Source organism: Emydura macquarii, unplaced genomic scaffold (genome assembly GCF_026122565.2).
Source record: "Emydura macquarii macquarii isolate MOO-44397 ecotype Brisbane River unplaced genomic scaffold, CSIRO-AGI_Emac_v2 contig_2897, whole genome shotgun sequence".
NCBI classification, from domain to species: domain Eukaryota; kingdom Metazoa; phylum Chordata; order Testudines; family Chelidae; genus Emydura; species Emydura macquarii.
Window position 1 is genome coordinate 48,733,822 of NW_027133034.1, and position 24,823 is coordinate 48,758,644.

At 37.3% G+C, this 24,823-nt stretch overlaps 1 protein-coding gene across 3 annotated transcripts in view; it reads left to right on the forward strand.

Moving 5' to 3' along the window:
• The window catches only part of POLK (DNA polymerase kappa), an 84,726-nt gene that overhangs the window by 6,910 nt on the left and 52,993 nt on the right, over positions 1–24,823 (forward strand). For 2 of the 3 annotated variants that reach the window (XM_067569092.1, XM_067569090.1), the window contains 5 exons: positions 10,408–10,583; positions 12,872–12,991; positions 16,657–16,809; positions 18,648–18,779; positions 21,481–21,634. In XM_067569092.1, the coding sequence (XP_067425193.1) occupies positions 10,446–10,583; positions 12,872–12,991; positions 16,657–16,809; positions 18,648–18,779; positions 21,481–21,634 (697 nt within the window). In that variant the 5' untranslated portion in view covers positions 10,408–10,445. Of the gene's footprint in view, positions 1–5,195; positions 5,225–10,407; positions 10,584–12,871; positions 12,992–16,656; positions 16,810–18,647; positions 18,780–21,480; positions 21,635–24,823 lie in introns of those variants that run through there. The other variant, XM_067569091.1, reaches the window with a different exon arrangement.

A 24,823-nucleotide genomic window follows, 5' to 3' on the forward strand; every position in this document is an offset into this window, starting at 1 on the left:
CCTAGAGATTCAGCAAGTAATCAAAACTTTGCATTTCGGGAAAACCCCTGGATCTTTTGGCTGGTCTTTTGTACTTTATCTACATTTGTCAAGATCAGCTTATTCCTGTACTAGGATGGTTGTAATTTAATTCTGCCACCCATTCACAAATAGTCTTATGGCTGTATCTTGTAGAGTGTGGGTGAAGGTGCTGCGTATGTGATGAGCAAGACATGAAGTGCACCTATATGGCCACCAGGTCCCTCCTGTTTAGCAATAGGAATAAAGCCAAAGAATGGATCTAGTTAAAATCCTAATTTATTAATAATAATACCTATCTTTTGTGTACTGTTTTTCATCTGTGGATTCCAAAGTGCTTTACAAAGGAGATGAGTCTTACAGTAGAAGCCATAGGACCCAACCAAGATAAGGGCCCCATTATTCTAGGGGCTCTTATCCTACAAGACATGGTCCCTGCCTCATATAGTTTACAATCTAAGTGACATATGAAGGGTGGGGGCAGAGGATTACCCTTAAACCATCTCCTTAGACCTGCCTATTCTCCGTCCGTACTTCACTCTTATTCTATACTGCAGAAAGTAAGGAAACAGGTGCATGAGGTGTGTGAGACTCACTCATGAAGGACTGCACCTAGTACTTAATCTTACTTGTGCCCAAGAATATGCTCTAGTCACACACATGATGGAGCATAACAATTTTGCACTCTTCTCTGAATTTGGTTCAAGTATTTATAACATCAAAGCTCTGATCTCTATTCTCCAGTCCAGGATGTATGTACCACATAATTTCTTTAATTTATGAAACATACTCTAACTAAGGTTCTAGCAAATAGACTAGTAGGAATTTACCTATCAGAGATCCAAAATAATATCTGTTAATGTTTTAGCATATCATTGTATTTTTAGTGGTGATAGTCTTATAAATACAGAAAAATTGTTCAGTATGCTAAGACTGAATTACATTCCCACCACACTAAAGACCAAAAAGTTGGGCTTTTGGCAGCCTGCAGTCTGACTGATCTGTTAAGTTCAAGGAGAAGCTATGATTATCAATGACTTCTTTTCATAACATTAATGCTAGGTTGAAGCACTTAGCATGTTTGCCTGCTATCCTTATTATTTGCCATGGCTCTTGAGTCATTTGCCTGCCCGAGGAGTATAGGAAAGTGGGGAGAAGGCACAGCAAAGTTGTTATGACAAATATATTTATTGGAGTAATGAAAAATGAATTCCCCCCTAACCCCCATGCCAGTGCATTGTAGTCAATGTTGTGTTAAACTCTTTTCTGATGTTTGACTCAGATAAGCATGAGTGTTAGGTGTTTAACTAAAAATGAATTATTTCATCATTGTGGGATTTTTTAAAATAGTAAATATTCTTATCTGATTTTTAATCTATGGCACTGCTAGCTGGAGATTTATTTAGGATAAACTCTTACCTGTCTTGACACATAAAGGTCTTAATGCTATGTATGTTCTTCATCTGAGAAATTCCAAATATGTTTCTGAAGTCATTCCTGTGTAATTATAGGTGGAGCTAACATTGTCTAATACTTTCTATTAGAAGACTCTTCTTGGTTGCTTGTAAATTTGCAAAACTTTAACCACTTGGGCTGAAATTTCCCATTCCAGGTGTCTGTATGAGGCTTAACTTCCCTGCACCTCCAAGTTTCAGTAAAAATGGTTCAGCTACTTACATGAAGGATGTTAAAGAAAAATGTTATTTTCCCAATGTTAAAAAATTCTTACAAGTGTTTATTGAGAAGATCTAGTGCCTCCAGACTTTGGAATAGAGACTTGAAATTTGGTAGGGGCATTGATAGGGTGCCTTCCTGGTTTTAGCCTATTGATCTCTGGGCTGCATGACTGTAAAGCATTTAGTTCCCAATTGTAAATGGTGTCTTGTATTGAGGAATAGCCATCCCTGCTGATGTGCCACATGGATGAGAAGCTAGGGTAAATTTTGATCTTTCATTCGGTTTCTCTTTGGTAAGTTAATTTGTAGTGTTAACTCCAGAGCATCCTATCCCTTTTGTATCTCTTGTTTTGTATGTACAATGATCCATTTCAGTCAAAATTTAATGAATTAAATCATTTTCCATCTGACTTAGTTAATTATGGTCTCTCTTGTCCCTTCGGTGCATCTGTACAATTCTTATTAACATTAATAAGAGTTGCACTCATTCTGCATCTTTGTTTTTTACAATACGATCAAGAGTAATTACACTGATATGCCCTCTCTCTGTGAATTAAATCCTGCGCTGATAGGGGAATGTATACAGTTATCCAGTAGATTTTTTCCACATTGAGTGTGTTGAGGTAACTCTTATACTTTTGCCTTGTTCTGATTTGGAAATAGTCATACACTACAAGAACTTAGGTAAAGGAGTGGTAAAGCTATTTTTACTTGTGAAAGTCTCAGAAGATTACTTTATGGGCATGCAGTTACCAAGAGTCAAGATTCATTAAATGTCGTTGTCATTTAACAGTTTTATTGGAATTGTGAAGAAATCATGAAATGGGGTTCCTGACTTTAGTCATTCGAAAATTGAAGTTTTTTTCCCTAAGACAGGATTTTTGCGGTCATTCTATTTGCTATTTCCACCATTAGATGTTTGTTCGTTAGTTTTTGTTTGTTTATTTGGTACATAGATGGGTCCTTGTCCACAATATGCATTAGGGCAGTTTTTTTGGGGTGGTTTTTTTGGGTGTAGGGATTAGCAGCAGGATTTCTTAGGGGTTTTTTTCAGTTTACTCCAAATTTCTTCTCTTAGTCTTAAGTCAGAGGACTGTGATGGTTAAAGTGCTACACATTTGCTTTTCTTGAAGGAGGTTTACGCACAGTTTGATGTGTGTTTTGAGTCATCCTGTTTGGAAATAAATTCTCTTTGGTGCTTTTTCCCTACTTGGATCACTTTCCAATCCTAATAATCCCTCATAACTGGAGTAATAGATTGGTGCCTAATTGTAGACTGACTGTCTTCATGGGCTTCCCTGATCCCACATTCTGCACAATGGGATACTGAGAGAAGATATTTAGGGCTTGTCTACACTGGCACTTATGCCGGCAAAACTTTTGTCACTCATGGGTGTGAAAAAAACACCCTGCTGAGCAACATAAATTTTGCTGGCATAAGTGCTAGTGTAGACAGCATTATGTTGGCCGGAGAGCTCCCTTGCGAACATAACTACCGCCCGTTGTTTAGGTGGTTTTATTATGTTGGCAGGAGAGCTCTCTTCCGCTGACATAATGCAGCTACACTAGTGCTTATGCCAGCAAAACTTACGTCACTCAACGGAGTGTTTTTTTCACACTCCTGAGCAACAAAAGTTGTGTTGGTATAAGCACCAGTGTAGACAAATCCTTAGCATCTCTTGCATCTAACGCCATAGAGGAAACGGTGCAGTCTTACAGAAATTTCTTGTGATGACAGCACCCTCAAAATACATTGTTCTGTGCAGCCATCTACCTGCCTCCTGTTCTTAGCAGAATATTGTTCATTTATGTTTTTTCAAACCATAAAACTTTGCACCCTTTTACAAATTGTCATAAACGAACTTTAATCTCACTGTGCTTTCGAGTCAGACAGGGCTTCTTATAGTTAATTTTCATAGGTCCATTCAAACCTGTGATCCTTATCAGTTTCTGCATTGATATCAGCAACATCTCGTTCCTTTGGCTTGCTTATTTTTGTAATGTCAAAATTTCTTCCACTCCTGTGTTTCTTTGTGTTTAAATTTGTTCTTTTCACTCTGTTTACACTGCTAGATCTCCCGCTACTTTGATTTGACAATGCTGTACCTATTGTTTTATTATTGCTTCCACAGTTCATTTGAGTACAGTGAGATGATGTCTTTTTTCCCTAAAGACATGCCTATCTGTAAACAAAATGGTCTTCAGTTTCTGTTTGTCTCACTATTTAGCTGAAAGGTATTTTACCTGTGACTCATCTTTTCCATTTTGTGCATCTGTAAATCTTGTGGAGAACTAAAGTTATGTCCCCAATACATTATTTTTTCTCACTTATAATTAAGATATTAATTTATATTTGCATACTTTGTTAATTAAGAACCACTAATGTGCTTTGTGCTATACAAAACTGGCCCTGCCTAAAGGAGCCTACAGTCTCAAAGACACAAACAGGATAAGACACATGAAGAGACCGGAGTTAGTATTATCTTAAAATGTTACTGTTTTTCCATCATCATCGTCATCATTCTCCTCCCCAGTTATGAAATGTTGAGGTAAAGAAAGCATTTGTCTGACATGAGTTAATGCTTGAAGCCCTTGCAGAAAAACTGAGTCTTTAGAAATAATTTTAATAAGGAAAGGGTGGAAACCTGATGTGCTGGATAAGGAAATCAGTCCAAGCATAGGGAGGAGCCTGGATGAAGCCACAAAGACTGGAGTGGGCAACGAAAGGGGGTAAGGAGAGAGAAATTTATCTAAAATTTAGGCAGAGTAATTGGAAGTTTTGGTGAGGCATCCCCACTGGGGAAAAGTCATTACATCCATTGGTATTTACCTGTGCTGGTTCTAAATTGCTTTTCTTCCCCAAACATTCTCACAACCAGGCATTGCCAGTACCTGTGTGGCTACTGTTGGACTGACTGAAAGGGAAATGGTATGCACAGAGTTTAATGTGATCACTGAAGCGTGGGGAATAGTGCTTTTGTCATGAGCTGGGAGGACCAGCTGCTCTGTTGCGATTGCAGGGCCAGTGGTTCCCATCTACAGTATGGTAGATTGCACCAGCATGGGTGGAGAGAGTATGAAAACGTGCTTCAAAGTCATGCAGCACTACTCGGCTGGTCTCAGGTCTGCCTGGCACTCTCCACTCCGAGCTGGCCTCAGAGCACCCAAAGTGCTGTTCAACTGGTGCTTTGCCTCAATAACTCCTGTTCTGTGTTCTGACAGGCCAGAGTCAAAAGGACACAGATTATTACTAAATTGATCTTGGCTCTTCTGAAAAAATGTCACAAATAATAAACTGAATGCTTTGAATGTAATTAAAACTTAAGATTTTTTAATGAGAGAGAACTTTTAAATTTAAAAAATATAACTTGCTCTACTACAGGATTGCAGCTGGTCTCCTGTTCTAAGGGAAGAAATTCAACAAAACAGAACACTACCATCATTATGATGTATAAGGGAAACAAATGCATGTGCTTCAGGTTTTGATAAATCCATTCACTCACAGTGAATAAAGAAGCTCCTTGATGAGGGTTAGTCATAAGTTTCCGTAGAAACTGTCACCTTTCATTTCTAATACTTATGATTGGGAACATAACCTTCTAAATGTGAACTGAATGCAGTACTCCCAAGAGTTCAAAAATCCTGAGACTGAGTTAAAAATCACAAGATGAAAATTTAATTAATTAATTGGTGCTTTTGGGTCAGTCTTCTGAATATTTAACATATAGAGGAATCCTCCTCTCTCCATAAACGGTGTGTGATCATTTCAGGTTGAAAATTCAACCATAAATGCCTAAACACAAATGTGGGCTGCCTCCAGATCTTTGGCAGGGGACCCCACTTATTCTCTCCTAATCCCTCAACTGGGGAAGCAATAGCTTAAACATGCATCTTGCTAGAAAAGTTCCAGCACTATTTTATTTCCATTTTTGTGCAACGGATTTACTGTGCTGGCTGGGTCTGGGTGTACAGCACGTCCAAAGATAGCCCCTGGAAGGGTGTGGCTCCTATCAGACAAAAAGGACTCGACTGAGGAAGTAACTGAAAGGAAATTCAGGGGATGAGTGCTCCCTGCCTGGGAGAGAACTTGAAATTGTTTTTGAGTCAGCATAGGGGAGCATTGCCTTTATAACCTTTTCTAGTAATGTATACATGTTCTGTTATTTATTGAGCTCATGTCTATGTTGTCATTCTGAGAACTCTGCTTTTTTGTGCTAATCCACTGAAAAGGAGACTTTGTCATGTGAAAGTTGTGGGGGCAATATTTCATTTACATTTTATTGAAGAATGATTTGAGGTCTGGAAAACATGCTGAGAGTGAGAGATTCAAGAGGCTCAATCAACTTATTGAATCTAAGGCCTTGTCTACACTAGAAAGTTTTGTTGATGCAACTTGCAGTGATGATCAAAAAGTGCTGTAATTACAACACTTGTGCCTGTCCACTCAGCACTCATGTTGCTGAACCATGTTCACTGTTGGTGCTCTAGCACTGACAGTGAGACCAGTGCACGTGGGCAGGTATCGCCATCTTGTGCCGCTAGGAGTTGTGGGAAGGCGGAGAGGATCACAGTGCCTCGTGGGTGTGGGCTCTTGGGAGTTCAGTGATTTCTGTCCCATCACTCCATAAGTTTCCAACTGTGTTTCACGGCATTTTTCCCAGTTTCCTGAGTGCCCGTCACCTTTATCTGAAAGGATGGATCCTGCACTGCTCTCCGCTGTTATCATCAGTGTTCTGAACACATCACGGCTGGTCATGCGGTATATCATCAGCTCCCAATCAGAACTTGAATCTGAGGGGCCTGACCTGCAGTGTGCCATGCAAAGAAACAACGCCAGATTACTGTTTGCATTCACGGAGCATCTGCACACGGTGCACCACCATTTTTGAGCATGTGAAACAAGCACTCAGTAGTGGGATTGCATTGTTATGCATATCTGGGATGACGATCAGTGGCTGCAGAACTTTTCAATGCGCAAAGCCACTTTCATGGATCTCTGTGTGGAGCTCGTCCTGCCCTGTGGTGCAAAAACACCAGAATGAGGTCAGTCCTCTTGGAGCAGAAGCACATAACGATCACCGTGTGGAAGCTGGCATCTCCAGACTGCTATCAGTTGGTTGCTAATCATTTTGGAGTTGGGAAGTCCACCATTGAAACTGTGTTATCACAAGTGTGCAGGATCATTAATCGCATTCTGTAACGAAGGACTATGCATCTTGGAAATGTGCATGAAATAGTGGATGGCTTTGCAGTGATGGGATTCCCTAATGTGGTGGGGTGATTAATGGCACACATATCCCAATTTTGGCCCCGGACCATCTTGTGACGGACTTCTCTATGATACTGCAGGCACTTGTGGATCACCATGGGCGTTTCACTGACATAAAGTGGTCAGGGAAGGTGCAAAATTTCAAATTTTGCTCCTATTTTCCATAGGCGGCACCATAGAAGTCAATATCTCATTCCTGAGAGTAAGCAGGGATGCTAGGGTGCCTCTCCTCCATGTGAGCAGCTTCAAACTTGGTCTCTGTGCAGCTCACCTGTGTGCCGTTTTGGTCCCTGCACAAGTGATTGCCGATTGGTGCAGTAAAGTTTCCTACAATGGGGGTAGAAACAAAGCATCTCTGCCGAGGAATCTCTGGCAGAGGATTGGCAAGTACCTCCAGGTAAGTTTCCTAGAGATCTCCCAGGATGATTCCCATGAAATCTCAGCGTGCATTAACACACTTTTATGCCGCACTGCCTAGCTGAACGGGGAATGGGAAGCACATGCAAACACAGCTATTCTTGTGCATTTCAATCCCTTCAACCAGCTGTATAATACAACAAAGCAAAGGACAGCTGTACCTCATGTAACCGAACAGCATCAGCTCAAAAAAATCACTTACCCGAGCTCTCTTCTTCTGTATCCTGCATGCCAGAGCTATAGTGCTGGGACTGTCTGGAACTCTCTGGGGTCAAGAAGAGGTCCTGGATCCCCATGACAGGAAACGACCTGGTCTCCTGCTCCTCATTGTCCTCCAACTTGACCTTCTTGTTCTACAACTTCTTCGTTGGGACTGAGTCTGGTGTCCACTGCTCCGGGTCCACAGAGGAATCCACGGGTCTCTTGGCTGTGGAGGTGGGGTTGCTGCTGAGGATGGCTTCCAGCTCCTGATAAAAGCAGCAAGTCTTTGGCTCTGCACCAAAGCGACAGTTTGACTCCCTAGGCTTTTGGTACCCCTGCCGCAGCTACTTGATTTTTGCACGGCTTTGCAGTATTTCCTGTTCATAGCCCTTCCCCGCCATTAAACAAGAAATTTGACCATATGTATCCAAGTTCCTTTGACTGGAGCACAGCTGGGACTGCACAGCCTCCTCTCCCCAAATGCTGATCAGATCCAGAAGCTCTAGTGTGCTCCAAGCAGCAGAGCATTTGGTTCACAGAGCCGCCGTCATCATCTGGGAAGATGAGATGTGAACGCTCCACACCAACGAAGCAGGAAGTGAATTTCAAAAATTCCTAGGACTTTAAATGTGGGGAAGAGAGAGGGGCCGGATGGCTGCTGGATAGCGGAGTTCAAACTGATGGCCAGAGCAGTCAGGATGGGCATTGTGGGACACTTCCTGAAGGCCATTTACTGTGACATAACCAAGCACAGTATCTACACTGACACTTTGTCACTAAAAGTTTGGCGCAAAAAGCTCTGTGCCTCTCATTGAGGTGGTTTTGTTTTATCACAAAATCAGGGGAGTTGGGTTAGCTGGGGGGTGACTGCAGTGTGTACACCACCACTGTTTTGGCACAAAAAGCTGACTTTTGTCAACAAAAGTCTCTAATGTAGACCAGGCCCAAATGAAGATTAGGGGTGACTTGCTTATAGTCTGTAAATACCTACATGGATAAGAAACACATGATAGGGACTGGCTGTTCAGTACTAGCAGAAATAGGTATAATGAGATCCAATGGTTGGATGCTGAAGCTAGACCAATTCAAAAAGAAATAAAGTACAAATTTTTAACAGTGAAGTCTGGATGTCTTTCTAAAAGGTATGCTCTAGCTCAAACAGAAGTTATATCTTGATGTAGAAATTACTGGGTTAGGTTCTGTGGCCTGTATCATGCAGGAAGCCAGACTGCTAGATGATCATAATGGCTCCTTCTGGTCTTAAAATCTATTAATTTATATTAAAAAAATTAAATTTAACATGCTAGTGGGCAGTGCCAGTTTGATTTTGTTGTTACAGTGAGTCTGGAATGATAGCCTGTCACAAGAAGAGCCACTGTACAGCTGTAAATCTGATGCAGTATGCTTTGCACATAGGAATGTCCTTTATTTCACATTGACTGTGTGGTTTTATTTTTTTGTAAGGGAATTTTGTAGGTACTTTTTAATAAACAAACAAAACTTGCCTCCAAGAAAGGACCATTGTAATCATTTAGTCTGACCTCCTATTAAGACAGACCATAGGACTTCCCTGAATTAATCAATGTTTGAATTACAACGTATCTTTTAGAAAAACACCCAAATTTGATTTAAAAATTGCTAGTGAAAAAGAATCCACAACCCTTAGTAAGTTATTCCAGTGGTTAATTACCCTCACTGTTAAGAAATGTTCACCTTATTTCTAGTCTGAATTTGTCTCACTTCAACTTCCAGCCATTATATCTTGTTATACCTTTGTCTGCTAGATTGAAGAGCCCATTTTGTTCCCCATATAAGTTCTTAAACACTGTGATCAGGTCACCCACCCCTTCACCTTCTCATTGTTAAACTAGACTGAGTCTCCTTTAATCTGTCACTGTAAGGCATGTTTTCCAGTCCCTTAATCATTTTCATGGCTCTTCTCTGAACTTCCTCTCCAATTTATCAACATCCTTTTAAAATTGTGGATACTAGAACTGTACACAGTATTCCAGTGGTGATTGCACCATGGCCAGATACAGAGAGAGGTAAAAGAACGTCTGCTCCTACTCACAATTTTCCTGTTTATGCATTTAAGAATCACATTGGCCCTTTTGGCCACAGTGTTGGTCAGGGAGCTCATATTTGTCCACCATGATCTCCAAGTCTTTTTCAGAGTCACAGCTTCCCAGGATTGAATCCTCCATTCTGCAAGAATGGCCTGTTCTTTGTTCCTTGATGTATGACTTAACATTTGGCCAAATTTAAAATGCTTATCATTTGCTTGAGCCCAGGTTACCAAGTGATCCAGATCTAAAGCTGGTTGGAAATTTTTCAAAGAAACACTTTTTTTAGTTGGAAAATGCCTATTCATTGGGACCGAAACTTTTTATGGAAATATATCAGTTCAGACCAAATTTTTGTTGTGAAGGTTTCTAAGGTCCAGGGATGGAATTTCTGGTCAAAACAAGAGAGAGAGGAATCACCCAGAACAGCCAGTAGTTAGAGCACTCACCTGGGGTGTGGAAGACCCAGCCTCATGTCCCTGTTTGATTTTGTTTCGTCCCAATGTGGAATGAGGAAAATGATTGAATCTTGAAAATTTTCACAGAATGATCAAATTGTTTCCCACTCAGCTCTACTCCAGATGCTAATACAGTTGAGGTTTCTTCTTTCAGTTTTGTGACTGTGTGTAGGTGAGCTACTTTGAAGAATTCCATATTAAACTTTAGTATTTGATGTGTCTAATAAAATTGAAAGTAATTGTGGCACTGTATTGTTCATCAACTGGAGTTTTGAAAGAAGTATGTAACTTGTATTCTCTTTCAGGTTATTGAAGTTTGAAAAAGCACTCACTGCATTGTGCTATGGACAGCACAAAGAAAGTTGTTAACGCTTCTGATGATGATGGATTTCTGCTTAGAATGGGCCTCAATGATAACAAGGCTGGAATGCAAGGACTGGATAAAGAGAAAATCAATACAATCATAATGGAGGCAACAAAGGTTTATTTGTGTAACCTTTTTCACTCGTGCTTTGGTTTTTACTTTTTTATTTCTTAGTTTTGTATTAATAAATGGGGTGCAGCTATCTCTCTTCTGTATGTGGGTGACAGAGGAAAGGTTGCTTTTCCTCACCCTTTCCACAACCAACAGGGAATCTGCTGGAAAAGTTAATATGGTTTGCAGTTGTATAAATGTTTTCAGTAGAATTCCTCTGGATTGACTACACCTCTTTTTTAGTGGGGGTTCCAGAGGAAAGTGGCTAGTGATACAGCTTGGGAGGAGGTCCAAATCTGTGGGGATTTCAGAGAGTCCTCCCATCAGACAATCTAGGGGTAACTGAGCAAGGGTAACCTCTGAGTTTTCCTCCCCTCCTTACGCAACACACTATTACAAGAGAGGTTGATTTGGCCCTAGATTTGTTGTTAAATAGCGAGGATAAAATAATGATTGCTGTACTGTTGCTTTATGGAAGATGTAATACCTTAGGGAGAAATTTGAAAAATATTGTATTAAAAACAGTTCTGCGATTGCAGATTTTTTTTTAATTTTGTCTATGCTTTCACTGTACTAAGGATATTTGCATGAAATAAAGAGTTTAGTTTTTCATATATTTCATCTGATCTTACTGTTCAGCACTTCTTCAAACTGTAATCCTTTGTAAGAGATCCCATTTGGTATTGGTGGAAATAATTCCTGCAAAAGTGATACTGCTGCTGCCATTATATTGAGAGAGAGATGGAGCCAAGTATATGATAGATTTTGAAAACTGTAGAATGAGGATAGCAAGTCTCATGCCCTATTAAAAGCTGCATTTGTTGGGGGGAAAAAGCAACAAACTGTACATTATCAGGGGTATTATAGCTGTAGATTCTTCTCCCAGATCTCTTCCCTTTCAGACCCTCCAAAAAATAAAACAAAAAACTTGTAAGGAACATGATCTTATTATTGCATCACTACCGTGAGGACCTGCAAGACAGATAAAAGGGAACCCAAATTTCATAATTTGTTGCCAGCAATTACCAACATCACAAATACTGTAAAAAATTTACTACTAACACCAAAGAGAGAAAGTTTGGGACTTCCTTTCCAATAGGCACAATAACTAGTCTTTGCTTATAGAGGGGAGAGAAGATGACATGTATTCCTGATACTGAAGGAAATTTCATCTTAATATCTACTAGTTAGAGATTGGTTTAAATTTTGAAGCATGAGGTTTTAGATCCTTCCAATACTTTTTTGTAGCATTAACTGTTATAAAACTAGATTTTATAATTTTTCATATAAATATCCAATCCCTATCTGACGCTTGTTAAATTCATGGCCTCAATATAATCCTGTGGCAATGACTACCGTATTCCAACTACACATTCTGGGAAAAAGTATTTAATCTGTTTTGAATCTGCCACCTTTTATTTTCACTGAAAGTTCCCTTGTACCTGTGTTATGAGACAGGGAGAACAGAAGTTCCTGATCTACCTTCTCTAGATCATTTATTATTTTATATACCTTGATCATGTCCCCTCTTATTAATTTCCTTTCCTAGATAAATAATCTGTCTTTTCAATTTCTCTTTATATGGAGATTTTCCATTACCCTGAATATTCTCATCACCCTCTTTTAAACTATTTCTAATTCTCCAATATCCTTTTGAGATTGGGTGACAAGTACTGCAACCTCCAGATGAGGCTGTGCCTTATGTAATGGCATTATTTTTCTCCAGATGATACCATATGAACCAGTGAGTAAGTGCTTCACATGAAAAGTAAAAATTGCCCTAAGTCAATTTTCAACTTTTGCATTCAGTATCTTTTAAGATATAACCAAAAATAGTCTAGACAGTACAAGTAACTTATTTCTGCTTAGTTATTGGCATATCTCTCTCTCTCTCTCTCTCTCTCCTTACTCCCTCCTCTATCTTTGCATGAGCCTAGCAGGTTTCCTTACATGTACATTAAACTCTGAGTGGTGGAGTGAAGGAAGAATACAAACTTTATGTAATCTGAGCACCACAGTTAACTGAGGTATACACTCAAAAGATGTGAAAATCCAAAATATATATAATACGCATAAGAAATCCTTAAAGTATACAGAGCACAAAATATCATAAGGCTGTATCTGCTTCTCTGATAGGATTGGAAACAACTGTCCATTTTATTTCACTGCTGTTTTTTCCATTTAAATGAGTTGTTAGCAGAGAAATGTATCTTCCTTTACTGTTCAGTTATTGTAAGATTATAAGGAAAACAATGAACTTTCAAATGAATCTTAACTTTTTATTTTTCTGGTAGGGTTCTAGATTTTATGAAAATGAGCTTAAGAAAGATCAACAAGTCAACCAACGAATTGAAAAAATGATGCAGCTAAAAGATAAAATCACCAGCCAACAGCTTCTGAAAGCACAACTACAGGTACTAACCAATTTGGGAAGTTTTTAGAATGGAGAGAATAATAATTTTATGGGTGTATTGTTGATGCCTATCCTAAAATTTCAAAGTGGTGCACAAGTTGTTAGTTGCACGGTTCCATTTGATGTTAGCAAGAATTGTGCAGCTGAAACCTGCATAACATTTTGATGTAAATTTATATTTAGTTAACTGAAGAAAATATATAATAAAACTAATTTCATTTGAAGTGTTTTTTATATGAACAAAATAGAATTAAAACAAGCACTCCTTCTTTCTCCCAATGCTGAAAACACCTGATTAACTAATAAATAAAATCCATTGCTCATGATGCATTCCTATGAAACTCATTGATTTATTTTCTTAAATACCATAACAGTAATTTTGGTTTAAACATTTTGTATATCTTTTAAAAAAAACCCTTCCTCTTTGTGCGTGTATTGTGCTGGTTGGCTTACCATGATTGGGAAAAATTTCACTAGGGTTATCTTATTCCTTTTGCTGGTGGTTTATCTATCATTGCATGCTAACTACTATGATAGTGTCACTTAAGTCTTTAAAGTTATACAAACAAAAATATAGACAAATCTATATATCTTCTACAACAGAAAGAGTGGCTTCCTTTATTATTAGGGCTTTAGCTATGGACATCCATGTACAGTGGAAGCACATAAAAGGTCTGAGACAACTATGGAGATAAGAAATGGAGCTATGAGAATGTTTCTCTGGTCCAAAAGAAGCACTTTGCATAGGTATTCAGATACTACAGTGATGTACAACGTTATCAGAAACTAGATAGTATTGCATACAAAAATCACATTAAAAGAACATTAAGGTTGCTAAGTCAAACACTCAGAATTTAGGAAATAACAGAAATAAGGTTTCCTGTGCAACCTTAATTTGTCTCTTTGTTCACATGCAATATGATTTGGTCTTTAATAACATAATTGTATTCTATTTTTTTTCAATGTCACCCCGCCTCATTCTGTGCACAGGATAGACAGTGTTCACTGAATGAACAGCTGTTCAATATTTTGTTTTATCTTCATTGTTCAATGTGTGCCTTGTTTACCAATGCCATACACTAGTCTAACTCTGCTCCGGATACAGAATTATTAATTTCCTCATAGATTTTTCTGTGGCACTCATTACTATAGTATTTGAGTGCTTCACAAACATTGATTAATTTATTTTTACAAGGTCAGGTCATATTATTATCCCCATTTTACACGTGGGGAACTACGGCACAGAGAGATTAAGGTTAAAAGTGTCCACTAATTTTGTGTTTCCAATTTGACTACTGAGTGCCGAGGACTTGATTTTTCAGAGTACTTAGAGTTATATCATATTGTATATGTTTGACTGCTCCCATTGACTTCAGTTGCAGATGTGAGTGCTCAACACTTCTGCAGACCAGACCACAGGGTCTCAAGCTGGGTATCCAGAAAATGAGGAATACACAGTTAGTGACCACCTGTGAAAAGCTTTTTTTTTTTTTTAATGACTTGCCTAGCATCACATAGGAATTTTCTGAAAGAGGCAGTAATAGAATCCAGTTCTCCAAGGCAGCAGTCCACTGCCTTGAACATGAGACTTTTTCTTTCAAATACTACCTAGTTGTGATCTGTAATCAGATGCTCTAGTAGTGTTCTAGTAGTGGTAAGCGGGGAAACAACTTGTGTAGAGTACAAAGGTATGAAAAGCTTCATGCTTCTGCAGAACACTGTAAATTCTTACCTCCAGATCAAGTCTTACCAGATTGTAGGATGGTAGAGGAAGGAAAACTAGGCTCTTTTTATTTGGCTTTTTAAAAGAAAAAAGTTGATTCAGATATACTGAATGTCATTGGTTTATTAGTCAGGCAAGTTTTCCTATATAGCACTTTGCAGTAAGTCCCCACTTCTGATAAATTGTTCTTGGATGATTTAGACTAGACTACTATCCAACGCAGAAGTGTCTAAAGAATTTTCAATAATCTATAATGTGGAGGATCAAAGCTGTATTTTTATATTAATTTATTCAATACTATAATTAATTTAAAACTTTCAGAAGTATCCAGCTATTACCAGTTGCAAACAGCTAGTGTTTGCCATTTTTATACATATGGGTTCTAGCTCAGTTTTTAACTCTGCATGACATTGTTGACCCCTTGCAACTGGGTATTACTAGTCACTCCTAGTTTCTCTCCATTCTGTCAGATAGCTTTGCAAACATAAAAAGGCACCAAGTTAAGTTTTTAATTCTAACTTCATAAATGCTACTTAAGAAAGAAAATGTTTTGGCATCTATCTCACATCTTTGGACAAGAACTAATCACAATAACTTCTTCAATCTAAATTTAGTTTAAAACTAAATATAAAATTTAAGAATTTTAGAAGTCTAATGGCTGTCAAGTCTAAACTGTCAGCTCTTTTCCCCTATAAAATATATGGACAAAAACCTTAATCTTCCATATCAGAATCTTCTTTCAAAAGAGAAGGCCACACAATTTTTTAATTTATGCATCTGGTTTACCTCTGAGAAATTAGACTTCAACTTTCTTCAGCTTTACTAGGGAAATATGGTTATGGACAAACACAATCCTCAGAAGTAAGTTTACAAAGCTTTTGTTTTACTGTTTCCTTTAATGAGCTGTTGTTGCTATTTTAAACAATCATCTTTTTAATTCGTAACTAGTTTAAAGGAATTGCCATCTCTTTTTATATGGGCTAAGACACTAATGAATCATTAGACATGACATTATGCTAGTAATGCAGGTGGGGAAAAAACAGAAGTTTTTTATAAAGACAGTATCTGGAAATGCAGATTAAATTGTGTGACCAGAAATGTGGGAGGCAGCATAAATTCAAGTAATTAAAGGTGATTTGAGTTTGAGAATAAGCTACCCAGGCTTTGTAGAATATGAGATAATCAGAATTAACAAAGATAATTAATTAGAATGTAGAGAAATGCCTTTTGACATTTTTAGATGGATTTTAACACATGCTTAATTAATATTATAATGTAAATAACTAAATCTGCTCCTGGTGAATTTAAATGTAACGACTTGTTTTTCTTCTGTATATTGCATCATGCTGTTTTCATTATTTTTTCAAATGTTTCTTCTGTTGATATTTGAACTCCTCACCTCCTACCCTTCCCACAGGTGCCTTACATTTTATACAAACCAGTTTGACCAGCCCAACTCACTGAACTAGAACATGTACTGTGTGTTGTTATGTGGAAGGGTTTAATTTGATTCCACATCCTGGTCTATCAGTCTTCAAGAAAATGGGCTGTGAGCAAACAAGAGGGAAGAGAGAAAATCTCATATTACTCAGTTGTGATCCTTTAGGCAAATAAGTTGCAGCATGAGAGCTCAACTGAGTGTGAGGGGAAATGTAGTTTTGTACACAATAAATACAACTTGTATACTTGTGGCATATTATACATATTTCTATTTATGTGTATGTATGTATACATATGACAGTCTTTCCACTTTCACTTTTTTGCCATCTGTTAGCTACATCCTTTCCCCAAAGAATAGGTTGCAGCAGAAATAAGCTTTCTCCTCTTAGTATATTATGTGACAAAGCTTTTCTTTTATGATTGTTTGGAGTGCAACACTTAGGCCAATCTAATATATTTTTGTAATTTCTGTGTTTGTGTACATTTTATACACTTTTGTACAGGTTGACAAACTTGCGCTGGAGCTAGAGCAGAGCCGTGATCTCAGCTATACTATTGTACACATTGACATGGATGCATTTTATGCAGCAGTAGAAATGAGAGACAATCCAGAGCTGAAGGAAAAACCCATAGCAGTGGGATCGATGAGTATGCTGGTAAGGTCAAATGTCAAGCTGTTACAAAAGCCAAATTACATAGAGATTCAATGAAACAAGATACTGCTGTGACAGGGATTTTTGAAATGCATGCAATAATGAACACAGATGGAGAAAATATTTGTTCTCTTACTATGTAAATTTGAATTTACATTTCAAAGAACTAGGTAGTTCGCAAAATTTTAAGTTATGAAGAGGCCACAGAAAGGGAAAAGTTGTCTATTAGGTATATAAACTCTCAGCCTGGTCATTCAATTCAAGGTGGAGAATTGCATGCTGGGACCTGTAGTGTCTGTGTAGTATCTTTTATTTTGATGTTTAGAGCCATGCTAGGCTTGGTTGTAGAACTCTGTGGGGCACACTTTGGTTGGCAAAATTAGAAGGTCCTATAGATGCCAATCTAATGTATAACTCGTGAAATAAAATGTATTGATTTGTTATTGATTAAAATATGAAATTATATATTAAATTGAGAGAGATCCTTAGCAATTAAATTACTTAGATTCAAATTATTTTGAATATGTGGAATGAGAGTTGCATTTTGAAGTCTTTTTTCCTTGATTGTTCATTATTAGCCAAATTCCCCCCACTTAAAGTGTGAAATGAAAATTACATTAAAGCATCCAAGAAAGCTTTAGATAGAATATACCAGTGGATTTATTTTGTCTGCTTCTAAAAACGATGCTGAGTTAAGTTTTGTGCTGATTTATATCAAATTCAGTCAATGGAGTTGCGTGAGGAATAAATCAACCTAGAATTTGATCCATTGTATATAGTATGCTATATAAGCAAAAAAGTTGTAGATTTTGTCATTACTATAGAGATATTATCCATTTTTACAGATTTTTTTGTGACTCTTTTATTTTGTCTGCTCTATTAGAGTTGAGAGTTCTCAGCATCTTGCAGGATCAAGCCCATAGACTCTGAATAGAGCAGAAGTGGTAGTAACGTAACCTTTTTCAGTTTGTTTATTTCTTCCTCTGAAACTAGTCCTGGGAAATAATTCAGTCTCCAAATATGTGTCTTCCACAAAGCCTCACAACATGACATGTCTCAGTTTCCCATATTTCAGTGAGCTCTACTGCTCCTCAAAGTATCCTAAATGTGGAGGATTTCAGCTAATAATAAAATTCCAGTATGCTTGATTTTTAACTTTTAAAATTAATATTGTCTCAGATGACCAGATATACAAGCAAGTCTTTAATTTTTTTTTTTTTTTTATTATTAATATTGGAGTAAGCCTCCAAAGCAAGGAAGAGGAGTATAGGTCAAAGGACATGTGAAAGATGCTGAGTTGACAGGAGACTGATGTCCGTTAGCCCCAGAAAAAGAATGGCACAGATAACAGCCATACAAGCTACCACATGCTGCTCAGCCAATGTGACTCAACCCTCTTCTAGAGGGACCACATTTAGGTGCAAGTGGGTACAGTGTCTATGGCCTACTCAGTCCTGTGCCCTTTTGCTAATGTTTCTAACAAATGCCAGTTAGTGCCTCTCTAAGCAGATCTGCAAAAACTGAAAACACTTCTGTTAAATAAGTTTATCAATTAACAAATTTACTTAATTTGAACCAGCAAACTAGAGATGAAATTCTGTCCAGTTACCAATCCCCAGAACCATGTAGTTCTCATAATGCAAATAAACTACAATCTATAGAACATAACATACTGAATCTGCAATGGAACTGGTTACTGCAGTTTGATAGATGTTCAGAGACAAAAGCATTGTCTCTCTTTCTTTTTACTTCAGTCTTTAAAATTGCTGCATGTATTAAAACTCACAAATATGCTATAGGATTTGGTTATTTAACTCTACATCTATTTTTTCCTTGCTAAGTCCACTTCAAATTACCATGCTAGGAGATTTGGGGTACGTGCAGCCATGCCTGGATTTATTGCTAAGAAACTATGCCCACATCTTATCATAGTGCCATTAAACTTCAAAAAATATGGAGATGTGAGTAAGGAGGTAAGTACTCAGAAAGAATTTCTCTCTCACCAATAGCAGCACATAGTTTGTTTTAGATTTTAAGACAACAGTAAATCAGAATTTATACATAAGTTTCAAAAAGGCTAATTCAAAGGTTAAACTTTTCGAGACATGGCTTTGAATGTAAAATAAATACAGCATTTAAATTAATGTTTTGTGACAGTAGAGAAAAATTCATCCCTAATCTAGTTCCATTAATAGAGTGAAGCTAATAAAGGTTTTGAAAATTATGTAATGAACAGATGATGTCAATAGAATGTTGTTATACGGATAAATTCCAAACCATAGCACTTAATTTAATGATTAGGAAACTAGGAGTAAATAGAGAGCTCAGAGAGAATTATCATATCATAATAACCATATGAAATACTAATTACTTGGGAGAGCTTTTGAATCTGAGCATTAATGAGTTTAAAATACACCTACATTTGTTTACAGAGAATGAAGGGACTGAGGAGTAAAGTGAAAAATTGAGGGAGAAAAGGTGATTATCTTGTCCCTAGAAAAATGTGGTACATTCCTTTCCATTAAGGAAAAAAATCTATGCATGTAATTAATACATTATTTTGAATAATTTTATATATTTAAATTTGTGTTCTTTTCAGATTTAAATAATTTGGTTTAGATTATAATCTTAAAGCTTCACATGAGAGAGTAGCAAAAACTCAGTTTGAATTAACATCAGTAGAAATCTTTAGAATATATATATGCTTGTATGAAGAAAGAAGTATACATAATATAGTCTGGAGATATTACGCCAAATTAATCCGTGGTGTAAATCCATTAACTTCAGTTGAGTTACACCAGGGATGAATTTAATGCAAGATCTACAAAAAATAGTGTTTTTTTTTTTCACTTTAAAAGATTACTGGTACACTAAACACTGATGTTTAAAACATTAAATGTTCTTCAGTTCCATCTTATGAATATAACGTATATTGTATAAATATGTGGTTTTGAGAATGAATTGGACTTGTTTATAATATAATCAGGACTGCGGGATATGTGTGTAGTCTTGTATTACAGTTTGTCTTGTGGATAAGGGTTGAAGATTTGTATATATATTTTTATGTTCCTTTTATTATTAGTGTTTTGGAGTAATAATTATTTCCACTAAGGGAGCATTAGACAAAAATGAGGCCAGACTCCCCATATGCAGATGTGTGCATCTTCCGTTGATTCCAAAAAATAGGAGGAAGGAGCATTGTTCCCATTTTACAGACAAAGAAACGAGGCACAAAAAGATTAATTAGCTTGCCCATGGTCTCAGTGACAGAGCCAGGAACTTAATCTAGATCTCCTAAATCCAGAGCCTTATCCCAACTAGGTCTCAGATCTGATGTGTAGGGATGACTCTGGTGGTAAGAGTGTGGGTCAGTCTCCAGACCCATTTAGGGCCTGATGTTATACCCATTTAAGTCAATGGCAAATTTCCCATTGGCTTCAGTGGTACAGGATTAGGCCTTTAGGCCTTGGCCTCTTCCTGAAAATTCCCATTTTCTTCCCATGTCTGGTGATTGTTTTTATTTTATTTACACCATTTTTACTCAGACCTGGACTGAAAATAATAAACTGATTTCAGATTAGCAATCAAAATTTGTTTGGAAAGCTATGTCTTTAGTCACTTTCAAAAAGAGGAAGTGCTCATGATTCACGTTGAAGCTTTAAATCACAAAATTTTATTCAAATTCTCAAGCATTTATAGTGAAAATGAAGTATTTAAAACTACAGATTAGGTGTCAGAATTTCATTTTGAGCATTTAATCTAAGATGTTGCTATTTGCATTTCATAAGACCTTCAGAAGAATATTTAAATGAGATGACCACTGTGAGTGGTTTGGAGAGATGAAGATCTGATAGACATAAGTGGTTTGTTAAATAAATAATAAATTTCTTTAATGCAAGGGAATGTCACTGTCAGATTGAAAAAGTAGTGTTTTTACACAGCACTCATGTAAGGAGAGACTTATTTTTCATGCTGCTGTGGTGTAAAACGTTTCTATATTTTATCAAAAGAATTGCAGTATGTAAATTAACTAACGTGAGCTGTATGATGATTGATAGAGCTACAACTAGCACTAAGGATCAATTCTAGTAACTTGCCCATTGTCCTCAACAACTACACTAAAATATCCTCAATCTGTCAGCTACAATTTATTTTTCCTATGGTTAAAGATTTCTTCTGTTAGGTAGCCATTTTCCGTATGTTAAATTAAATGTATTATATCCTTCAGATATCATTGTAAATCACAGCGCAGCATGAAAAACTGAACTAGACAACATATACATCCCAAGTTTCTGATAAACTCACAAGCCACTTGAACTTTTTTCACATGGTTACAACAGTGTCATGTAAACATGTGCGAGTATATAGCCACTTAAACATATATCTCACAGTTACCTCTTCAGTAAAATACATATTGCTCAGAGAGCCTGTTCTTTGCTCTGGTGTGTAATACTGACTACTTACTGCTTTTAAATGAAAAATAGAAGTTGTATAAATTTTCCATGTCTCAATACATTATTTATTTAATACATACTTACAGTAATAGTACTGGTTGTCTGATCTAATGGATGTGCAAAGTACGCATTTTGTTGCAAAAATATCAACTGAATTGCAATATACACCATGTTTTGCTATTGCAGCACAACCTTAAATTTTCTCTGTGTGTTTATCAAGGTTAGAGAAATACTGGCTGAATACGATCCCAGTTTTATGCCCATTGGCCTAGATGAAGCCTACTTGAACATAACAGAGTACTTAGAGGAAAGATGGAACTGGCCTGAGGATAAAAGGAGATACTTCATCAAAACTGAAAACACTGCAAAAATGGGTAACCAAATTACTAAATTTATCAAACCAAAATAAATATTATAGATATTTATCTTGCTTTTATGATTTAGCATAGTAAATTGGAAATTATTATATATTAAAATGATGATTTATGGCTCTGTAATCAATTCTGAAATTTAAACAAATCTCTCCACTATTATAGAGGATCTTAACTCTCTGAATAGGTGTTTTATAACATGCCGCAGTCAGCGCCATGGTATTTAAGCCCTAACTTCACTTTAGAAGTGTCAGAAAATCATGTTGCAAAGGCAGTGCAGCTGAGCTCCATTAAAGTTCATTACAGGAATAAAAAGACATAAAAAGTGAACTCTTTAAATATAAAGTAGTGATTAAAACATTTTCTTGGACTATGGAGAGGCAGAAATTCCCGCAGCTGGATCCACCATTGTGGATATTAAAAATGGGCAAAGTTTTGTGCCTGTTAATGACTTTATGCACAGACAAACAGCATCATTTTAATCTCCCAGCATTTCAAAACTATCAAGCAGGCCATTCAGAAGATAAAAAAGAATACACCTTTCAACTATACTGAAAAACTCTGGACCATTTTCTATTTGAACAGAGATTAAACAAAATAGGCATTATAGACATATGGCATATTGTCAAGTGTGCACTTAGGCATGTCTGTTTTCAGAAGAACTCAATCTCTCCTTAAATGAACAGGATTAATCTTTTTTAATACCACTTGCAAAACGCTCAGGACATTGAATTCTTATTGAAGTCAATGGTGATTCTGTATGTTGAAAGCTTGTAGAATCAGACCCAAGAATCACAGAAATGTAGGATTGGAAGGGACTTTGATAGGTCACCTAGTCCAGTCCTCCGCATTGAGACAGGACTAAATATTATCTAGACCATCCTGACAGGTGGTTGTCTAACCTGTTTTTTAAAACTACCAATGACAAAGACTCCACAACCTTCTTACATAATTTGTTCCAGTGCTTAACTACCCTTACAGTTAGGAATTTTTTCCTAATGTCTAACCCAGTGTTTCTCAATTAAATTTGGCCACGGAACCCTTTTGAACTCGATAAATAATTGCGGAACCCCCCAAACTCTTAACAGTATTTTTACATATGGGGCCAAAAAAAATAGGCAAATTATATACAAACAACTAGGTCAGCGTTTCTCAATTAAATTTCCCTGCGGAACCCTTTAGGCTCCATGGGGAAATTACACTCATACTCGATACCCTCCGCCGAAAAATCTGGGACATCTTCCCTTTTTCGGTGGCGCGGAGAACAGCTGCTCTCGGCGGCACAATGTCACTTTCTCGTGGAACCCTAACAGTGTTCCCGCGGAACCCCAGGGTTCCACAGAACACCAATTGAGAAACACTGGTCTAACCTAAATCACCTTTGGTGCAATTTAACCCCATTAATTCTTGTCCTGTCTTCAGTGGATAAGGAGAACATTTATCACCCTCCTCTTTATAACAGCCTTTTACATATTTGAAGACTGTTACCTGGTCCCCCCTTAGTCTTCTTCAGACTAAACAAACCCATTTTTTCAATCTTTCCTCATAGGTCATGTTTTCTAGAACTTTAATCATTTTTGTTGCTCTTCTCTGCATTTTCTCCGATTTGTCTACGTCTTTCCAGAATTGGATTTTCTCCAATTTGTCTACATCTTTCCAGAACTGGACACAATACTCCACCTGAGGCCATATCAGTGCTGAGTGGACTGGAAGAATTACTTCTCATATCTTGCTTACAACATTTGTACTAATACATCCCAGGATGATGTTTGCTTTTTTTGCAACAGTATTACATTTTTGTCTCATTTAGTTTGTGACCCACTGTAGCCCCCAGATCCTTTTCTACAGTACCCTTTCCTGGGCAGTCATTTCCCACTTTGTATTTGTGCAATTAATTATTCCTTCCTAAATGTAGTACTTTGCATTTGTCCATATTGAATTTCATCCTATTTATTTCAGACCATTTCTCCAGTTTGTCAAGATCATCTTGAATTTTAATCCTGTCCTTCAAAGTGCTTACAACCCCTTTTAGCTTGGAATCATCCACAAACTTTATAAGTATACTTTCTATGCCATTATCCAAATCATTTATATAGATATTGAATAGAACCAAACCCAGGACATATCCCTGTGGGAGCCCACTCAATATGCCCTTCCAACTCGACTGTGAACCATCAACAACTACTTTGGCTACGGCTACACTGACGGCGGCAAAGTCGCCACCGTCAGATCAATTTCCCTGGATTGACTGAGCAGCCAGTGAAGATTCGCTCAGTCGATCCAGAAATCGACGTACTAAGACCACCTTCACAAGTGGCGTAGCGCTGCGTTGATGGGAATGTGGTTCCCGTTGGTGCAGTGCAGTGAAGACAGCGCGCAGAAGAGAAGCAGAGAAGTCGATGGGAGTTACGCAAGATTTTTGCGTAGCTTGTGTAACTCCCGTTGACTGCCACCAAATCTCGGAGGTAAGTGTAGACAGGGTCTTTGTGAGTGCAGTGTTCCAGCCAGTATAAGACGAATTTATAGTAGGTTTGTCTAGGCTATATTTCTTTAGTTTGTTTATCAGAAGGTCATGTTAGACAGTATCAGAAGCCTTGATACAGTTGAGATATATGACTTCTACTGCTTCACCCCATTCACAAGGCTTGTTACTATGTCAAAAGATATTAGCTTAGTTTGACATGATTGGTTCTTGACCAACCCATGTTGACTGTTACTTATTACCTTATTTTCTTCTAGGTGCTTACAAATTGATTAATTATTTGCTCCATTATTTTTCTGAGTACCAAAGTTAAGCTGAATGATCTATAATTACCTGGGTTGTCTTTAGTCCTCTTTTTATAGATAAGTACTATATTTGCCCTTTTCCAGTTATCTCCTTGTATCTCTCTCATCCTCCATGAGTTCTCAAAGATAATCGCTTATTTCTCAGGGATCTCTTCAGCCAGTGTCTTAAATATCCTAGGATGTATTTCATCAAGCTCTGCCAACTTGGAGACATTGAACTTGTCTAAGTAATTCTTCACTTTTTCTTTGCCTATTTTAGCCTCAGATCCTATCCATTTATACTGATGTTCATTATATTAGTCATCCAATCACTAACTTTTTTGGTGAAAACTGCAACAGAAAAGGCATTTAACACTTCAGCCATTGCTGCATTTTCTGTTGTTGTCTTCCCTCCTTATTCAGTAA